General features: G+C 37.1%; 3 protein-coding genes across 13 annotated transcripts in view; 1 reads left to right on the top strand and 2 right to left on the bottom strand.

Annotated features, from left to right (window-relative positions):
* LOC100875058 (myelin regulatory factor) overlaps nt 1–2,410 on the bottom strand; it is a 64,331-nt gene extending 61,921 nt beyond the window's left edge. For 3 of the 7 annotated variants that reach the window (XM_012297035.2, XM_076533980.1, XM_076533976.1), the window contains exon 1: nt 1,834–2,408. In XM_012297035.2, the coding sequence (XP_012152425.1) occupies nt 1,834–1,882 (49 nt within the window). In that variant the 5' untranslated portion in view covers nt 1,883–2,408. Of the gene's footprint in view, nt 1–1,833 lie in introns of all 7 variants that reach the window. The other 4 variants (XM_012297037.2, XM_012297036.2, XM_076533970.1 and 1 more) reach the window with 3 other exon arrangements.
* A 171-nt stretch (nt 2,411–2,581) lies between these two features.
* LOC100884013 (D-altritol 5-dehydrogenase) overlaps nt 2,582–16,467 on the top strand; it is a 42,089-nt gene continuing 28,203 nt past the window's right edge. The window contains exon 1 of the mRNA XM_012297044.2: nt 2,582–2,769. Within this exon, the coding sequence (XP_012152434.2) occupies nt 2,725–2,769 (45 nt within the window). The 5' untranslated portion in view covers nt 2,582–2,724. The remainder of the gene's footprint in view (nt 2,770–16,467) is intronic.
* LOC100874946 (tyrosine-protein phosphatase non-receptor type 5) lies at nt 3,540–15,838 on the bottom strand. 5 transcript variants are annotated; one of them, XM_076534042.1, is made up of 9 exons: nt 15,391–15,838; nt 13,437–13,598; nt 7,546–7,738; nt 7,192–7,369; nt 6,893–7,108; nt 6,408–6,818; nt 6,022–6,317; nt 5,731–5,940; nt 3,540–5,589 (listed from the first exon to the last, which is right to left on the bottom strand). In XM_076534042.1, the coding sequence occupies exons 3-9, from the start codon at nt 7,566–7,568 to the stop codon at nt 5,475–5,477; spliced, it is 1,449 nt and encodes a 482-aa protein (XP_076390157.1). In that variant the 5' UTR covers nt 7,569–7,738; nt 13,437–13,598; nt 15,391–15,838; the 3' UTR covers nt 3,540–5,474. The 5 variants fall into 5 exon arrangements, with proteins under 5 accessions (XP_076390157.1, XP_003708247.3, XP_012152432.1 ...); XM_003708199.3 differs by lacking the exons at nt 13,437–13,598; nt 15,391–15,838 and adding an exon at nt 9,768–9,816; XM_012297042.2 differs by lacking the exons at nt 13,437–13,598; nt 15,391–15,838 and adding an exon at nt 9,393–9,435.

Raw genomic sequence — 16,467 nt, 5'->3', positions numbered from 1 at the left:
ACAGATGGCACAACTTTCGTAATTTAACTACTCCTCATAGTTTAACTACTGCCTATGAGAATGAAAAAGATCTTACAAGTAGAATTATGGAAATGAAATTGAAATTTGAATATGTATTCCATGATAGACATGTAATTAGACTCCCGTATAATTATGAGCACTGTCATTAGTCTTTTTTCTCTCAGAAGTCAATAATACTTATAATTGTTTAACATTGAAAAATGTTTACAAACAGTATCGCCATGTTGTGTATCCGTCGGTTATGTCGTCACACACTGTATTAGTATCCTCGCATTATATCGCCGAACATAATATTATATTATATTGTCACGTATTATCACCACGCGTGATATTGTCATGCTTGTTATACCACGCATGATATTGTCATATTTGTAATGTCACCACGCATGGTATTGCTAAACGCAATTTACTCGCGGTATATCGCCAAGCGTAGTACAGTCATGCGCAGTATAGCCACGCATGGTAGTTTACATAATACAGTCACGCGTAGTGTATCACTACGCATTGCATATTCACGCATTATATCGCCAGACGTACATTCGTATTATACCATCACCCATAGTATATTTCTACACACTATATTGCCACAGCGTAGTTATACTACCATGCATTTAGTAACCATTGCTGCTAAAAAGTAGTTATTACATATGGACAACATCGTTAGCACCATAATATATTATATAAAAATCATTGAAATTAATTAATTATCTATTCTGTTTTATATAATTACTATTATTTTTTGTAAATCATTAATATCTATTATCTATTGTATATAGATATAATTATCTATGTATATAATGCCATTCAGTGGCTCATTGTATTTCTATGAAGGAACAAATCTGGTGTTTATATTTTCGTGAAAGTTTCACTATGAAGTGTGTATTGATAGTACGTTGTTTGTTTACCTAACCGAATAATAGTAAGAAATGATGCAGCGCGATACATTGAACTAAACGTGTAACAGGTATGCGAAGGCGGTTTTTCCGTGAGAATGGCGGGGAGAGAAGCACAGTCAAGGCAAAAGTAGGGTAAATGTATCCACGTAGGCACACGACTCTCCTTTGGAGATCAATCAGAGCGAGCATAAGAATTTTGCAAACATTTCCCGAACGATTCTAGATTACCGCATATAAATTAGTACTGTTAATACGGTCACAAATGCCTGCATTACTTAGCAGTTTCACCTTCGTAACTATCGTGTTAACTTTTGAAAACACAACCTGACGATATGTACCAATGAATGAATCAGACGTGAACCATGTTGAGAGTTTACAAAATTCGATTACTTATTAGTGATATTACATAAGACATCAAGAGCAAGTTAAGAAATTTATTTTTTCATAATTCTTAAATTTACTTTAATCACATGGTAAACGTTTAAATTCCTGTATTTAATTTTCTCAATTTTTCGCGGGTGAAATCAGATTCGTTTCCCGGCGTGGTATCCCTTGATGGTAACACGCTTGGTTACACGCTCGAGAATATTCCGACGGAAAAGGATGAACGAGCAAAACGGGAAGGTCAAATTGAACAGGAGGACTCTGTTTATCTCGTCATCTGTTCGAGAGCAAGCAGACTGAATCACGAAAACGTACATACGATCAGTTGTGTCCGGTGCGTGTTTAAGGTCAATGCACGAGAACCGAACGTTCGCATGAACGCGTTTCTACGGCGCACCGTAAGGTACATGGCGAACGCGATGGATACCGTAGCTGTCACGCTTGTCAATCAGGTTGCCGAACGACGACCGTTCGATCGCGTGTCGTTGAGCAAAGTACAAAAAAAAACAGTGTAACGATGTGTTTTACTCACCGAGAATCGCCTGGAGGGTTTGATCGTCCCCGTCCCCGATGACATCCATACCTCCGTTGATAATCGGACCCCTGAGATCTTCCGGGCCCCTTCAACGGGCCCCATTTTGTCTCCAGGCTACGATGTCACTCGACGTGACGTCCCACATAGTACGCAACGTTTAATGTAACTCTCTTCCGTTTTTTTTCTTTCTCTGCCTCTCTCACTTCTCTTTCTCTCGAACAAGTCTCTCTTGCTCCGTAATGTATCACGTATTCCACGTACTTTGATTCTCCGTTTAGTTTCTCTTCAAATTCACTAAACGTCACGACTCTTTCAGTGTGCTCACTCGTGTATCTTCGAGTGCAGCGACACGATCTACGAACGATCGACGTCGAGAATCGGCACGGTAGACGCGACCATCGCGAGGAAATCGAAAATTTGGTCCAACGCGAAATGAAACTTGTACACTCGACGAACTTGTGTACCGATTCTGTTTCTGTTCCCGTTCGTGGAAACGATTTCTCCGTGTTTATTCTCTGCCGTACACTCGTACACCCAGCAGCCGTGTCGAATCCCGAGGCGCGGACTAAACTTCAGTTCCGTGCCGACACCACACGCGCACAATACGTAATACATGCAAACGCGCCCCGTGTATGTCGCGCTGAGAACAAGTTGGTCACGTGACACGTTTGCCTGTTCCGTGCGGAGTTTGAAAGTGGCGCGTTTCCGCGATCGCTCGTGAAAATATTATTGGTTTATGCGGTAAACGGTTATGTCTTCGATTGTTTTGCACGGGACAATAAAGAAGATTTAAATTGGAGTGTTATTTATACAGTGTGATGAAAATCTTGTGGCAATTTGTGCGACAATATCAAAGTGTAACGAGGACATCGAAACTTCATCATAGGAATGTTCCACAACACAAGATGGCGGCACCGATCTGCAACTCACGCGGTAAATAGAAATTAATAAATTGACAAATAAAAAGCTTTTTTCCTCGATAATAGAAGCTTTAAACGATTAATATATATTGCCAATTGTATAAGGTTATTAATATCTTTATTAAGCACGCTGAAATACTGATAATATGACATTGGCAATGTATGTTAATCGTTAATTTAAGAAGTTAAGATTTTGACAGTTCGAAGTCTTCATAACTGAACAAAAATTAATATCTTTTATTATTTATATAAAGATTTTCATGTATATAAGGATGCGTTATTCTTATATGTAGTATATACTTACAATTAGAGAGTTGCTGCTTTTTAAATAATAAATTTCAAAAAATCACATTACTTGTAATAAAAAATGGAGGGAAAATTTTGCTGAATATAAAAATAAATTTTTATTCTTAATAAATATTCAGTATCCTTGCTTGAAACACTAGGCATTTAACAGATATATAATAAATTACATCTATATACATTTTGTATCTTAAAATCTAAAAAATATTAAATAAATGTAAGAGGAGAATATAATACAATATCTTATAATTGAAACTACAAACTTAATTTTAATCATCATACATTATATAAATGTTCAGTAATACTTTCCAGTAAAATTTATAATTGAAATTCTTAATCAAAATAGCAACATACAAATTGAAGTAACAGTTAGAACTTGATATATTTTATATATCTGGTATATGTCAGTTGATTTATGAAAAAAAATTCAAAACATTTCACAAGGCACTCAAATAGTGAACAAAAAATAACAAATCTGTGTTATACTGTCATTTGCACTATATTTGTAAATGTAGTATTTTGCTAAGCAAATACACATAAATCTTGCATGGATACTATAAACATTTATTACGTCACATAAGTACAATTGAACACCAAAGGGCTTCTAAATTATTATTATTGTTGTTATTGTTACGTTAATACGTTTACATTAAAGTCACTTTATATATTCATAAATAATTTACTCTTGACTTTCTTACACAAATACATAATTTCTTAAATATAATTTGCTCTCTGTACAACATATGTACAAATGTATATGTATACATATCACAAACTTTCACTCAAAATTCACATTCTTACATTCACATACAAGACAGAAAAATTCTGAGGCATTATATCAATAATCTGATGAAAGGTTTTATAACACGATTAACTAATCATGTTATGAAGGTGAATAGACTAATTACATCTGAAACAATTACAGGCTTCACTCTAACACACCCATACAAACAATTCTCAAGCCTGTTTACAATAGTTATTAAATTAAATCACACAATTTGATAAAACAATAGATCAAATTGAAATTAACAAAAAACAATTGTAAGAACTTAATCAAAGTTACAGGATCATAAATTTTACAGACTTTGTAATATATCTTGTCTCGGTATGCAATATTCAGGAAACACTAATAACAGCTTTGGTATTTTAAGATGTTGAAATCTATAATTGAGTAAAATACATTTGTTCGAGTCATGAAATTTTATACTATGAGATGTTAATCAATTCTTACTTTGTCATTTTTGTCAACAAATTCAATATATATATAAATAAACAAACGAACAAAACAGTCATTTGTAAAAAAGCTGCAGCTCATTTCATTTTGTATTTGTGTGATTGTATCAGTTTCTTTTATAGATTATTTAATGCTGGAAATAGCGAATAGAATAAATAATTAATTTTATATGCAATATTTGGTTCACTACTGCAAGGATTACTAAAATTTTCATGAAAGTTTAGATTAACAAACCCAACCTACAATTTACTACTCTGAATTACAATTTTTTTAAGTGTAACTACGTTTCTTATGAACATTATGCGCGTCATAAATTTCAGTTTGTTACAGCATATTATGTCTAGTTAGATTTATAACTTATATAATAAACGTATTGTACTACCTGCATTCAGTCTTTGTTGATAAATTAAATAAAAGTCATGGAAATCATTGTATACGTCGAACTGTAAAATTAACTAGGAACTACAAATAGGATAAAAATATTTAATTGATCTGGGTCCCAATTTAGTAACAAATAAAATCTGCCTTTCTGTAATTATGATTTGATGGTTTCAATAGAATATTTCCATTAACATTGTTATCAGTAATTGTGTATATTGGGCAGCTGAATTTAATTGTACAACAATTTGCTGCACTGGAAAGCTAGGAAGAAACTGCTCGTACCATAGAAAGTTCAAGACTAAGAATAACCGCAATTTTTTGTAACGAATTAACACGAAACACACAGTGAATACGTAAAAACCTGAATCGACGGTAACAAACCGCAATCTTTTATTTCACGAGTTAAATTGAAATATTCTTATTCATTTGCCAAACAGTTTTAATTCCGTTCAAGAATGTGTTCCTTAGAGCATGAGTCAATAAACCATTTGCCTTTGTCTTGAGCTTTCTGACTTGATATTAATTGTCAACAATTCGTCATGGCAGTATAGAAATGGCAGCTTTTTCAATGAGATAGAACTCATCTTGAATAGGTGAAAACAGTTGAGATATCCACCGGTCTCGAATTGGAACTAAGATTCCTCCTCACAGAATTTCCTTCACCGCAGATATATTTAGATCTGGACATAGCAATATGTTGCAGACAATATCCAGTAGTCGTTTTAGAAACCTCTTTGTAGTAATTCTCAGAAGAATTTTTCTTTCAGTAAATGTCATTTAATTCAGTTATCTCGGTTACTTCATTCTCCCGAAGTCGACGATTTACCACCATCAAGTGTTTGTTCATACAAACAAAGTGCACGATGAACAAATTCGTATTGCTCTGCTGTTTGAACCATGCCTCCTCTATCATATCTGAAAAAAAGATTTTTACATTTAAAAAGAAGTTATTGTAATTTTTACATTACAACTGACTTGGAAAGAAAATTTCTTTTAATTAATTTGATAACTTTTTCTAGTAATGAATTTTGATTCAGTTTTATAAAAATGTCATACCTCATTTGGCATAGTATACCCAGTACGTCTACGTTTCCATCTCGTAATAACTGTGTCATACCCGTAGCTAAAGCTATGAAACACCCAGTTCGTCCAATTCCTGCACTACAATGAACAACGACTGGCCCTGGTAGAGAATTTACTTCAGCAGCTAAGCTTACAAGAGTATCTGCAGCTTGAGGTACTGCATGGTCCGGCCATGAATCATACCTGTAATTTATTAATTAAAAATACATTTATGTACTGCGATTAACAATGTCTTCATAAGATGGATAATCCAATGTTAATTACCAGTAATGCTGCACATGTCTTCTTTCTCCTTCGTATCTAATCTCTAAATCTCTGACTATATAACCATCCCTTGAATCAATAGAATTTGCAATAATAGTAAAATTTTCCGCCTGTATACGACTGTTTTTGTCCAGTGGAAAGTATGCTTCACATTTTGTTTTGGCTGCTTCATGCAACTTTGTCATCATAACAACTACAGAGACTTTGTCTGCCCACACCATTTTCCAAAAGTCAGCTACTGTGTGAGCCAATGGTCCCTGTGTTGCAATGTAACGAGCATCTTCTCCGTCGTATCCCTATAAAATAAAACACGATTATATTATATAATTGCATAAAGGTTTAATAAACTTTTGATTTCTATAAATTCAATTCCGTTTTGAACGTACACGTATATAATTGGCGTTAATATAACCAGAAAGGGGATCATCAGAAGAACCCGGTAAAACCACTCTTGACTGCGGATTTGGTAACACAGAACAGTATCGATTCTTCACTTTAGATCCACAAATATCTAGTTCTTCAGGTAAATTAAGTGGAACTTCCCAAAATTCTTTGTGCAGTGATGCTGGATCACTAATAGCTTTTTTAAGCTGTGCTCTTGAAAGAACATTTCCAGCACTCAACAAAAATTCTTCTGCAGTACATTCACGAGTAGGTGTAACTATATGTGGTGGACTTTCAGGAGGAGGTGCTAGTTCTATAGTTAAGCTTGCACTTGAACCACGGCGTTCCAATAATCCTTTAGGTTTTATACGTATTGGTTCAGGTCTGTGTTCCGGTGTTACTACTGACATTACCTACAGTTAAAAAAAGACCATTAATATTGAAGCTCTGTTGTAATAGTGTTTTATATCAAATCTTTGATAACAACCTCTGGTAAGCCAGTAGCTTGAGTGACTGATTTGACAGATTGAACAGATTGAATAGATGACTTTGCTGTTGGTTGATGAACCCATTCAATTGATCCTTTTGTAGCTTTAGCAGGTTTCTCAGGTGGACATACAGCACCTTCCTCTACCAAACCTCTCCTATCACCATCTTCTGTATCCTTTTCACGCGACATTTGTTTCCTCAGCCATAACAAAACCTATGAATTAAAAGTTAAGTCACAACCTCTGTTTGAGCATATATGTAAAATTCTATGGAATCAAAAATTTTTATAAATCTTACCAGAAATGTAAAGAGAATAGCGCCAGCGATGGCGCAAAGTGCTACGAACAGGGGCAATTGCCAGTCTAGCCATGATAAAGTCGCAGTGGAATGTACCTCCTGTCCTGTACGGGTACTAAGTTGAGCTGCTTGCAAATCCATAACAGCATCATCCAGTCCCGTTATGGACTGTGGGATCCTATGTACAAAAAGTTAATATGTAATGTTTTTTAATTGAAATGTTGTTTTCTTGAAATATCTGTTATAGATTATATAAAAGAAGTTTCTAATCATTATAAGAAAAGTTATATATTTTCAAACTTTTATTCTCCATCTATCAAGCTAACATATCAAATTTAAAATTTGGTATAATACCTGTGATGAGATCGAGCAGACATTCCCTCTGTAGATGGCAATAAAGGAATAGGCAGCACAGAATCTGTGTGCCACCTTTGTTCGGTAATTAAGTAAAATTTCTCCAGGGGATCCGAATTATCATTATTGCCTGAGATATCGTAATAATTTGCATCATTTACATAATGATTAGTTAAAGGAGTGCTCGTACCTCCTATAACAAAAATGAAATATATTAAAGTTCTCTATAATGTTTAAAATTCTTAAAAGTTCAAGTCATAATGATTTGCTAAAAATGATCGAATTTCGACTTTAAATAATGTAATATAACGTCATCCACTTTTTTACACACGACAAAACACTCACTAGTAATTATATATTGTTTACGCTGAAAGTTACGTATTAACGTCTTTAACGAATCCTAATGCATTTATTTGCACATTACATATAGAAGCAAACTTTGATTAATTGTTACCAAAAAAACGCCACTGTCTTTTGTTCTTTTTCAACGCAAAACCAAACATTTTTCGGTTGTTTCGTAAAGTCCATCGGGTAATAACTCATCGCATTCGATACCGACTCGAATTGCAATTTTGAGTTTGGAAAAAAAATCCATCAAAGTCGGAAGGAACGGCTTCCGTGCCGTTACACAGGAAGTAAACATCGTGCTTATTTTATGAACGGAGCACCAAGGAAATTCTGAAGTGGGGAAGGGTGACAGAGTAACGAGCAGATGGAGTATACACCAATGAGAGAACTGCATGTGACAAGTGGATGAATAGACGTCGTTCCAGTCACAGGCACAAGTGCACGGCGCAACGTGTGTATGCACACTTCCCATTTGCACACAAACACGAAAAGAAGGAACACGAATAAACCACATCCTGTTTTCCGGACATGTGTGTACGTACGTGCCAACGGTGCATGTACACACGTGAAGTCGCGTGATGCGAAGAACAGAAAGAAAAAAATATATTTCAACGAATGATCTTGATCGATACCTTTCGTCAAAAGCGCGTTCGCCAGAAACATCAACATCGTGCGATTCAAACTAACTTGTAACTTGTGATTTGAAAGTAGCGGCTGCGTGGACGCGTAAACAACCATGTTTGAGATTCTCGAGCAAACATCAGACGGTCTCGACTGCGCAAGCCTCTGATTCGAACTGTTGAAGACGCTGTTCGTATACCCTGACCTGGGCTTCGGTTCGCTTCGGCCTTGCACTCGGTTACTTACGGGAGGAAATACCAACCAATCCCCGTTGAGTCGCACGCAAAGATCAACCAATCGCACGGATAGTTTACGACCAGTATCGGGAATTTGGCGGGAGGGACTCAAGGTGAATGAAAGCGAAGCACGTGCAACTAATGATAGTAAAGTGCATTCGGAATCAAGTTTTACGTTTGCCCATTGAGTAGAAGCGAGAACGTTGGTTCCGTCCGGCCCGATAAATATACGTAAGTACGTCGTTTTGAATCGTTTACCTCCGGTGAGCGTTCTCACGCGGACATCTACTTCCGGTACTATGAGTTTTCAACTACTACCATGACACGTCAAGTAGTAAAACGTTCTAACACAGCTGCTGTGTACACATGAGCCAAGTTTGTGCAAACTTTAAAAAATCATTCCCCTTATTTGAACAACACTGGTCTAACCGTACTTTGCATATTCATAATACGATACTATGCAATGCGAGATTATACAATAATATGGAGCAAGATTATGATCTGTACCGATATAACGCGAGGTTATACATCACATGGTGATACAACGCCAAGATTGTACACTGTGTGATGATATAACGCGAGACAATGTAATGCGTTGCGAAATAACGCGGGGCTTTATAATATGCGGTTAATATAACGTACCTGGCGTTTTTACATCGAGACGTTGCATCGCGAATAACTAAAATCTAACATTAAATAAGAAATGAGACATTCGTAACGGCGAATGCGATTTCTGCTTTACGTTCACGTAGCACGATTTATAAATAAGTCGTTGCAAGAAAAATACATGTTCGCGTATCTGGCGATATGCAAAACCTTTATAGGTCACGGATAACCGTCACGGTGGTTAACGTTAAAAGAAACAATTTTATATTACGCTGACGCATCTCGAGGGTGAATCATCTTTTAGTTGCGCGGTATGATATCAAAGGTTCCTTATGGGGAGGAAGAAAAAAGAAGAAAGAATCGCAGAAGAAAGGAATCGTTAGCATGATGCGTTGGCTAAGTCTGAATTACCGTGTACTAAAATGCCGTCGAAACACTGCCCCATGTTTACGCAAGTATCGAATCTTGCGTACTTTTCCATCCGCGAAATGTAAAATGATCGCAGTTTCTCTTCGCTTTTTCAGACTTCTCGCGATTCCGCTCGGTCAACACAGCAGAAAACGGTGTTGAAATAATCCTCGTTTATCTCGCAACTGATACATGATGCAAAACATGGTAATTTGTGAGACGTTGGCCGCGCGAAGTAATAAAAAGCATAATTCCATTACTTCTTTTGTATCCACCGTTGATGAATCGAAATTGTATTAGATCAGGCATGTATCTAGCCGTGCGTCTTACGCATTTCTCAAGAATATCTCGGTGATTCAGAAAACCGGATGTTGCCCATTCATCCAAGCCATATGCCTGACATCCAATATTCGCGTTGTCGAATCGTTTTTCTCGTTCCGATTTGTGTTTCATTCACGCTCTTGATCTCGTGAAATAATATATTTTCTTTTTATAACGATATCTCTACAACGAACTGTATTCTTCGTATGACCAGCCACAACTCACAGGATCACCGATTGTTGAATTGGGTTGATGCAAAAATAATTGTGAATTTTATTTTAAATCTATACATTCGCTTTTTAAGAAATTTTTATCTAGCCATGCAGAACAGCAAAATAATAAAATAATAAAATGACCGTTTTTGAAATTAGAATAAGTAGACAAGAAATTGATTCACCAATATTTGTCAGTAAAAAATTATTCAAGAAAATATACCGATTAACTGCAACAGAAAATTAATACATAAAAATTGTAATTATTTCTGCATCAATGCAATTCACGCATCTACTGTATTTCTCGTAGCTAACGTTCAATGAACTCCCGTTTCTCTGAAGCAGCTCGTAGCCTACCGATGCCTGTCACACGACAATTGCTAACCGGCTATCATTGTTGTAGCAGCAGCTGAAAAATCAATAACCAGCATGGCAGAACCGAATCTTCGAACCCTCCATGTGTGTCTCTCCTCCGTAAGTTCGTGAATCACGACTGAATCGAGCCATGGTCACGGTTGACAACCAAATCTCTCGTTATCACGAGATACTGTTGTCGCTGTCGTACAATGGCAAATATAAAAAACACATTTTTTCAACGGCTATCGAGTATATTCGATTCGCACGTTGCTTGACTCGATCGCGATCTGATCTCAAAAACGATTCGGTTCTCAACAATACAAGCCGCTGACGTCATCGTTTGGACGAAATCGTCCGATCTTTTTTTAAAAAACACTCGACATAATCGATCACCCTGTCACATACGAAACACGAGTTCGATCACGAAGAGGAGCTCACTCGAGACGAAGTTTCACGGCAGGGTACGCGAGCGTGGGTTTGAACGAATCGTAGGGCGGTCTTGCCACCGACTAAATTAGAGTCTCCATTCACCCTTCGGTGCGAGCTTGTGAGCTTTCGTAGGGCGCACGCAGCCAGACAAGCACTTGCGTAAAATTACTCGCCGTCGATTCGAGCGAGAGACGCGTGGGCGGCTATCGGAACGTCTTTCGAAGCGTTCTTGTGAAAATTCTAGCTCGATGCGAACAAACGAAGGTGAAACTTTTCTTCGAAACTTACAGGGCCATCGAAAGTTGACCAATTTCGTACCATTCTTTCGAATTCATACTTCGTATTTCGAGTTGTTCATATTCGAAATTTAATATACACTACCGTCCATAAGTATCCGGACACTTGGTTTCGTTACATAAAACATAGTTGAGCTTTGCACGAAAGGTATTTAGGGTTATCATATCATTTGAAATAATTATTATTATCTTTTTTGAGGTGTCATAACGTAATAGAATTAATTTTTAAGTACAAATTATACAATGAAAGTGTGAAAGTAAAATTCATGTCCAGAAGTACAAAGTCCAAATTTGTGAATCTAATGAAACGCTTTCGATTCTAAAAAAAATTTTAATTTCTACTGTGTTTCATTTCTATGGTGCAGAACGTATTCAGAGAGTTCTTCGATATGTTTCAAGTGTTTGTAAACTGTTGGTAGATGTTTAGGTTCCCTCAATGGAGATAAGAATGGAGGTAACGCTACGCGCTCGACAGTTTCGGTTTAGTTCGTCTGTAGCTTTCTTTTCCGTCGAGATATGAGTTCCAAACGAGAATTATCAATCGAAAAACGTTCCAGTATTCTGACCTTCGCAGAAAAAAAATCGATTTTAGTTACTGTTGCAGATACTTGAATAACTTTCATGCAACGCGAATGCATATTTCGCTGGTGTCCGGATACTTATGGACGGTAGTGTAGGTATCTTTACATATCAATTGAAATGCTATTTGAAGCGTTACAAATTGGTAATTAGTATTCCAATTGTGTATTTTTCCAACCATCTACAATTCCATGTATTCGAAAATATTTCATGAAATACTGTATAATTCAGGTAATAAAAGCAGTATGAAGTATAAAATTAAATTTAAATTGCCATTGTCACAGCGATCCTTTTGAGGATTACTGACATGGTGAAACGTAATTTCCGTTCGGGAGAATGGGAACCAAATATTAATGTCATCTCTATATGTGTCCAACAATATGAATCTGAATAATTCAACTAAAATTTCCGATGAATGGAACTAAAATTTACAACGTGAAACTTTCTGACTATCACATTGAATTTCGGAACAAATAGATAGTTGCATGTATGAAGTGACCATCAAATATTTTTCTCCTATTCAGTTAGAAAGGATATCTCATTTCTATCGAGTTATTCATACAAATTCTGTAGAAGAATTGTTCTTTATAAACGAACGTAAAGATTTATTTGAATCGTTGTACCTGTATTTATCAAAAGTGGCTTTATAATTAATACCGCGTTAACTAGGTGCGATAAGTTGTTAGTCAAACGATTTTGTCGGTTCATATGACTGGATAGGCGCATCCACAGAGTTCGCCGAGTGCTCAATGAAAACTCGTTTACTAGAAAGCCATCGTTATTCATTGCATACTACATTGGCCGCGAACGTTCCTCGCGGCACAAACGCTGATAAAGCGCTTTTGAAAATCGTTCGTCGACGAATCTATTGTTCGTTCTGCACAGCTCGTTCCACACGGTTCGTTTTACACCGCGCTCAAACTTCTACGATTGCCCCGAAAAAAGCATTTCACGTTTTATCCATCCGTTCTATATTTTATAACGCGATATTTTGTTCGCCGAGGGCGAAGACATCGCGGCTACGTTTCTCCTGACGGGATCTAACGAAATACCGGGCAAGATTTAACGATTCAACGGGCAGAAAAAACTGAGAAAATTGCGAAAGTTTGCGAGAAATATTGCGTGGGCGGAAAATTGCGTTACACGGAGACAATTTCTAAGGGCAATAAGCGTAACTGCTCCGAGCAAATGTGTCTTGATATACTTCTTTCAATCTTTTGTAATCCGAATTATGTTAGCGAAAACAAGCACTTAAGATAACTGCACCTGACGTTATTTTCTGTCGCAAAGAAGCTTACTTACAAGAACAAAAAATCAACAAAATTTTTAGAGTACCTTTTTTTAATACTAAAAATAATATTTTTTAATACTAAAAAATCATTTTCGTCTGTAATCATTGACTTGTTACGAGAGACAAAAACCGAGAAGACAAAGAGTAAAAATAAAAGTTGTCTCACAGTAAAAATTTGATACATTACCTCAAAGCAACTGGAGCGCAGAGAGAACCAAAGGTAGACTCGTCGCCCAGAGAAATAGCTGCGTTGGCACGTTGAAAAGCAACGAGAAAAGTGGACAATTTTACAGTAATTTTCTTGCCGTGTAAGCTTCTCGAGTTAATTCTCTTTCCTTCCGCTTTGCACCTGGAATGTTATGAAAATCAACATGCACCGAGGACGAACTCGCAGCGAACAATCGCGGTAGATACTATATGTGCACTTGTGAAAGATTTAGCAACGTTTAGAAAGCATGGCGAAGATATACGGTGATTTATTTAGGGGCTAAACAGCGTGAATCAGCGAAATCGCGCGGAACATTCATATTTCACGAGCAGGTATCGCGTGATTGCATTTTTAATGAAAGATGATATGGCTCGTCTCCGCTAAAGTAGATTAGACTATGCCGAATCGATTTCCCGGCTCTAGGTTGTCTCATGGCACAGAGTGACTCATAGGAAATCTACGTGACCGCATGCTTGATTCGTTTAATTAATACGTTGCTTTTCGCTGCACGCAAATGTGACTCGTTACAATATTTTCGTATACGCGGGGATATAGCGTGGTCGTAAATCGGAGCGCCACGTAGAGACACCTATGTAGCCGCGCCCAGAGGAATTTCAGACTTTCCAGTTTTCGAACTTTTGAATTCGAAGTCGGAAAATTTTGGAATTTGCAACTTTGAGGTTTCGGAATTTTTTTGATTTTGGAACCTTGGGAGTTTGGAATTTTTTGAAAGGATCTTGGGATTTTGGAACTTTAGGAATTTGGGACTCTGGAATTTAGGAAATTTGGAATTTTGGAATTTCAGAATTTTGGGACTGTGACAAAATTTGGAACTTTGGAACATTAGAATTTTAGAATTTCGAAATCGTGGAAATTTAAAATATTGGAATTTGAATGCATTGATAATTTAAAATTTTTGAATTCTGAAACCTTGAGACTTTAGCAGCTTGGGGCTTCAAGTTGCGATTTTTTAATTTTGGATCTTTAATTGATTTTCAATGATTCACCCCTTAGATATATGGGGTGATATATAGAACCATATATGGTTCTCTCAAAATTAATAACATAAGTGAAAATTATTATTAAGCGTCGAAAATCCATAGGAAAGTAAGAAGAAATCTATTTCGCACTTTCATAATTTATTAACTAATAGAAAATAAACTTTATTACAAAATATTTATAAACTATGTACAATATATGAAATAGCTTATATATACATGTAAATGTTTGATGTAAATTTTATTTATAAATGAACGTAAACATTTGTTTATAAATTTGAATTGGTTATAAAATCAATAATATTTATTTATGAATGAGAGGCAATATATTTGCCTTTCATCGATACTTCACTTATAGGATATGTACACAGAGACACAACGTGCATTTACTGTATTTCAAAAAAGAATCAACAAGTTTGCGAAAGTTTCGTCACTCTATCTGTACAGAAACGTTAAAAAATTGAATAGCACGAATACATCATGCATAGAATCTTTAATTTCTAACGTGATCTTATTTCGTTTAAAGCGAAATTTCATACATTGTTATCAGATAATTACTAGAACTCTAAATTATTCGAAAGTATTTAACTCGATATAAAAACTGACGCTAATAAATAATTCATTCCTGACTCGTAAATATCGTTTTATTCAAAATTTGGGTCACAAGACTATTTAACATATTCAACACCACCGACATAACTGCTAATTAGCATATTAATTATTAACATAAATGCTCCATATACAGGATTAATTACACACATACAGAAAATTACGTGCATATTATACATTATCGCCGTTTTGATTATTTGAGTGAAAAAGGTCGAAAAAAAGTAGAACTGGTATCAAATTTTGACCGTTTACTATAGTTTCCTCTGTTCGCGCTAAAGAGTTGATTTACGATCTCGCTATACCGTGGCGGGGACTATACCACCTACCTTGCTCACCGCTTCGAATCAAGCCGTGGTACCGTCGCCTCACCTTTACGAACACGTAAAACACTGGTCGGTTTCATTCTCGGCGAACCTCGTGTTACCCATTCTTCGGCTCTTTTCACTGAACGCGACCCTTGAAAAATTCATCGTTTTACGTCTACCACGTTTGAACGGGAACAACCGACCGGTTCATTCAACGACAGCGGAAGCGGATCTCGGAAGCATAGATTCACCCTCTTGCAGCTTAGCGAGAGAACGATTGACAGTGTCCATCGGCCGCGCGTGTTTCCCGCGTGAACAACCACCTAATCGGTACCGTCCCATCGGCGGTTCCCTCGTCCTGGATCCTCCTTTTCCGGTGGATATTTTCGCGGAACAGGATCTCGGTCACGGATCAACGTCGTCGCGATCGGAATTCGACGAGGGTAAGTTGGACGCGTCGTGAACGGAGAGCAGATAAATCGCGCGACGCCGGTCAACTTGCATCCGACGCATCTGAATGGCGTCTGAACGGGTTGCAAAATGACGGCCAACTGCATTCACCTCTTTCGGTGGCCGTGGAGGGTGGCAAGGTGGAGTGCAGACGCGCGCATTCGTGACACGGATACGAGACGACCCACCTTCCCCTCGTTTCACCGTACACTGTCCCCGCTTCAACCCCCTGAACACCCCGTTCAACTGCAGCCTGCTGCGGCTATCGATGGTGTCGCTCTTTCTTCTCTCGCGAGCGCACCCCTCTGCTCTGATCGCGCTACTCGCATCCCTTAACGTCGATTTTTACAGCCTGTTTCGATACTGCGAACACAGATTTCTTATGAATAAAATAAAAACTCATCAATGCATCCACGCCACCTTCCTATGACCACGCTACCTGCGTCCCTTATCGTCGATTTCTACGGGCTGTTTCCCTACCGATATTACGAACAGATATGGCCAGATTTCGTATGAATAAAATAAAAGTTTGGAAAACTCACCGATGCATTTCGCTACTCTTCTGATCCCACTATCCGCGAATTTTATTGAACCTACCTTTACCGTCAATTTTTGCAGATTGTTTCGCTATCGATACTATACACGGAC

The sequence above is a fragment of the Megachile rotundata genome, chromosome 1 (assembly GCF_050947335.1).
Source record: "Megachile rotundata isolate GNS110a chromosome 1, iyMegRotu1, whole genome shotgun sequence".
NCBI classification, from domain to species: domain Eukaryota; kingdom Metazoa; phylum Arthropoda; class Insecta; order Hymenoptera; family Megachilidae; genus Megachile; species Megachile rotundata.
This window is presented reverse-complemented; position numbering and strand designations above follow the sequence as displayed.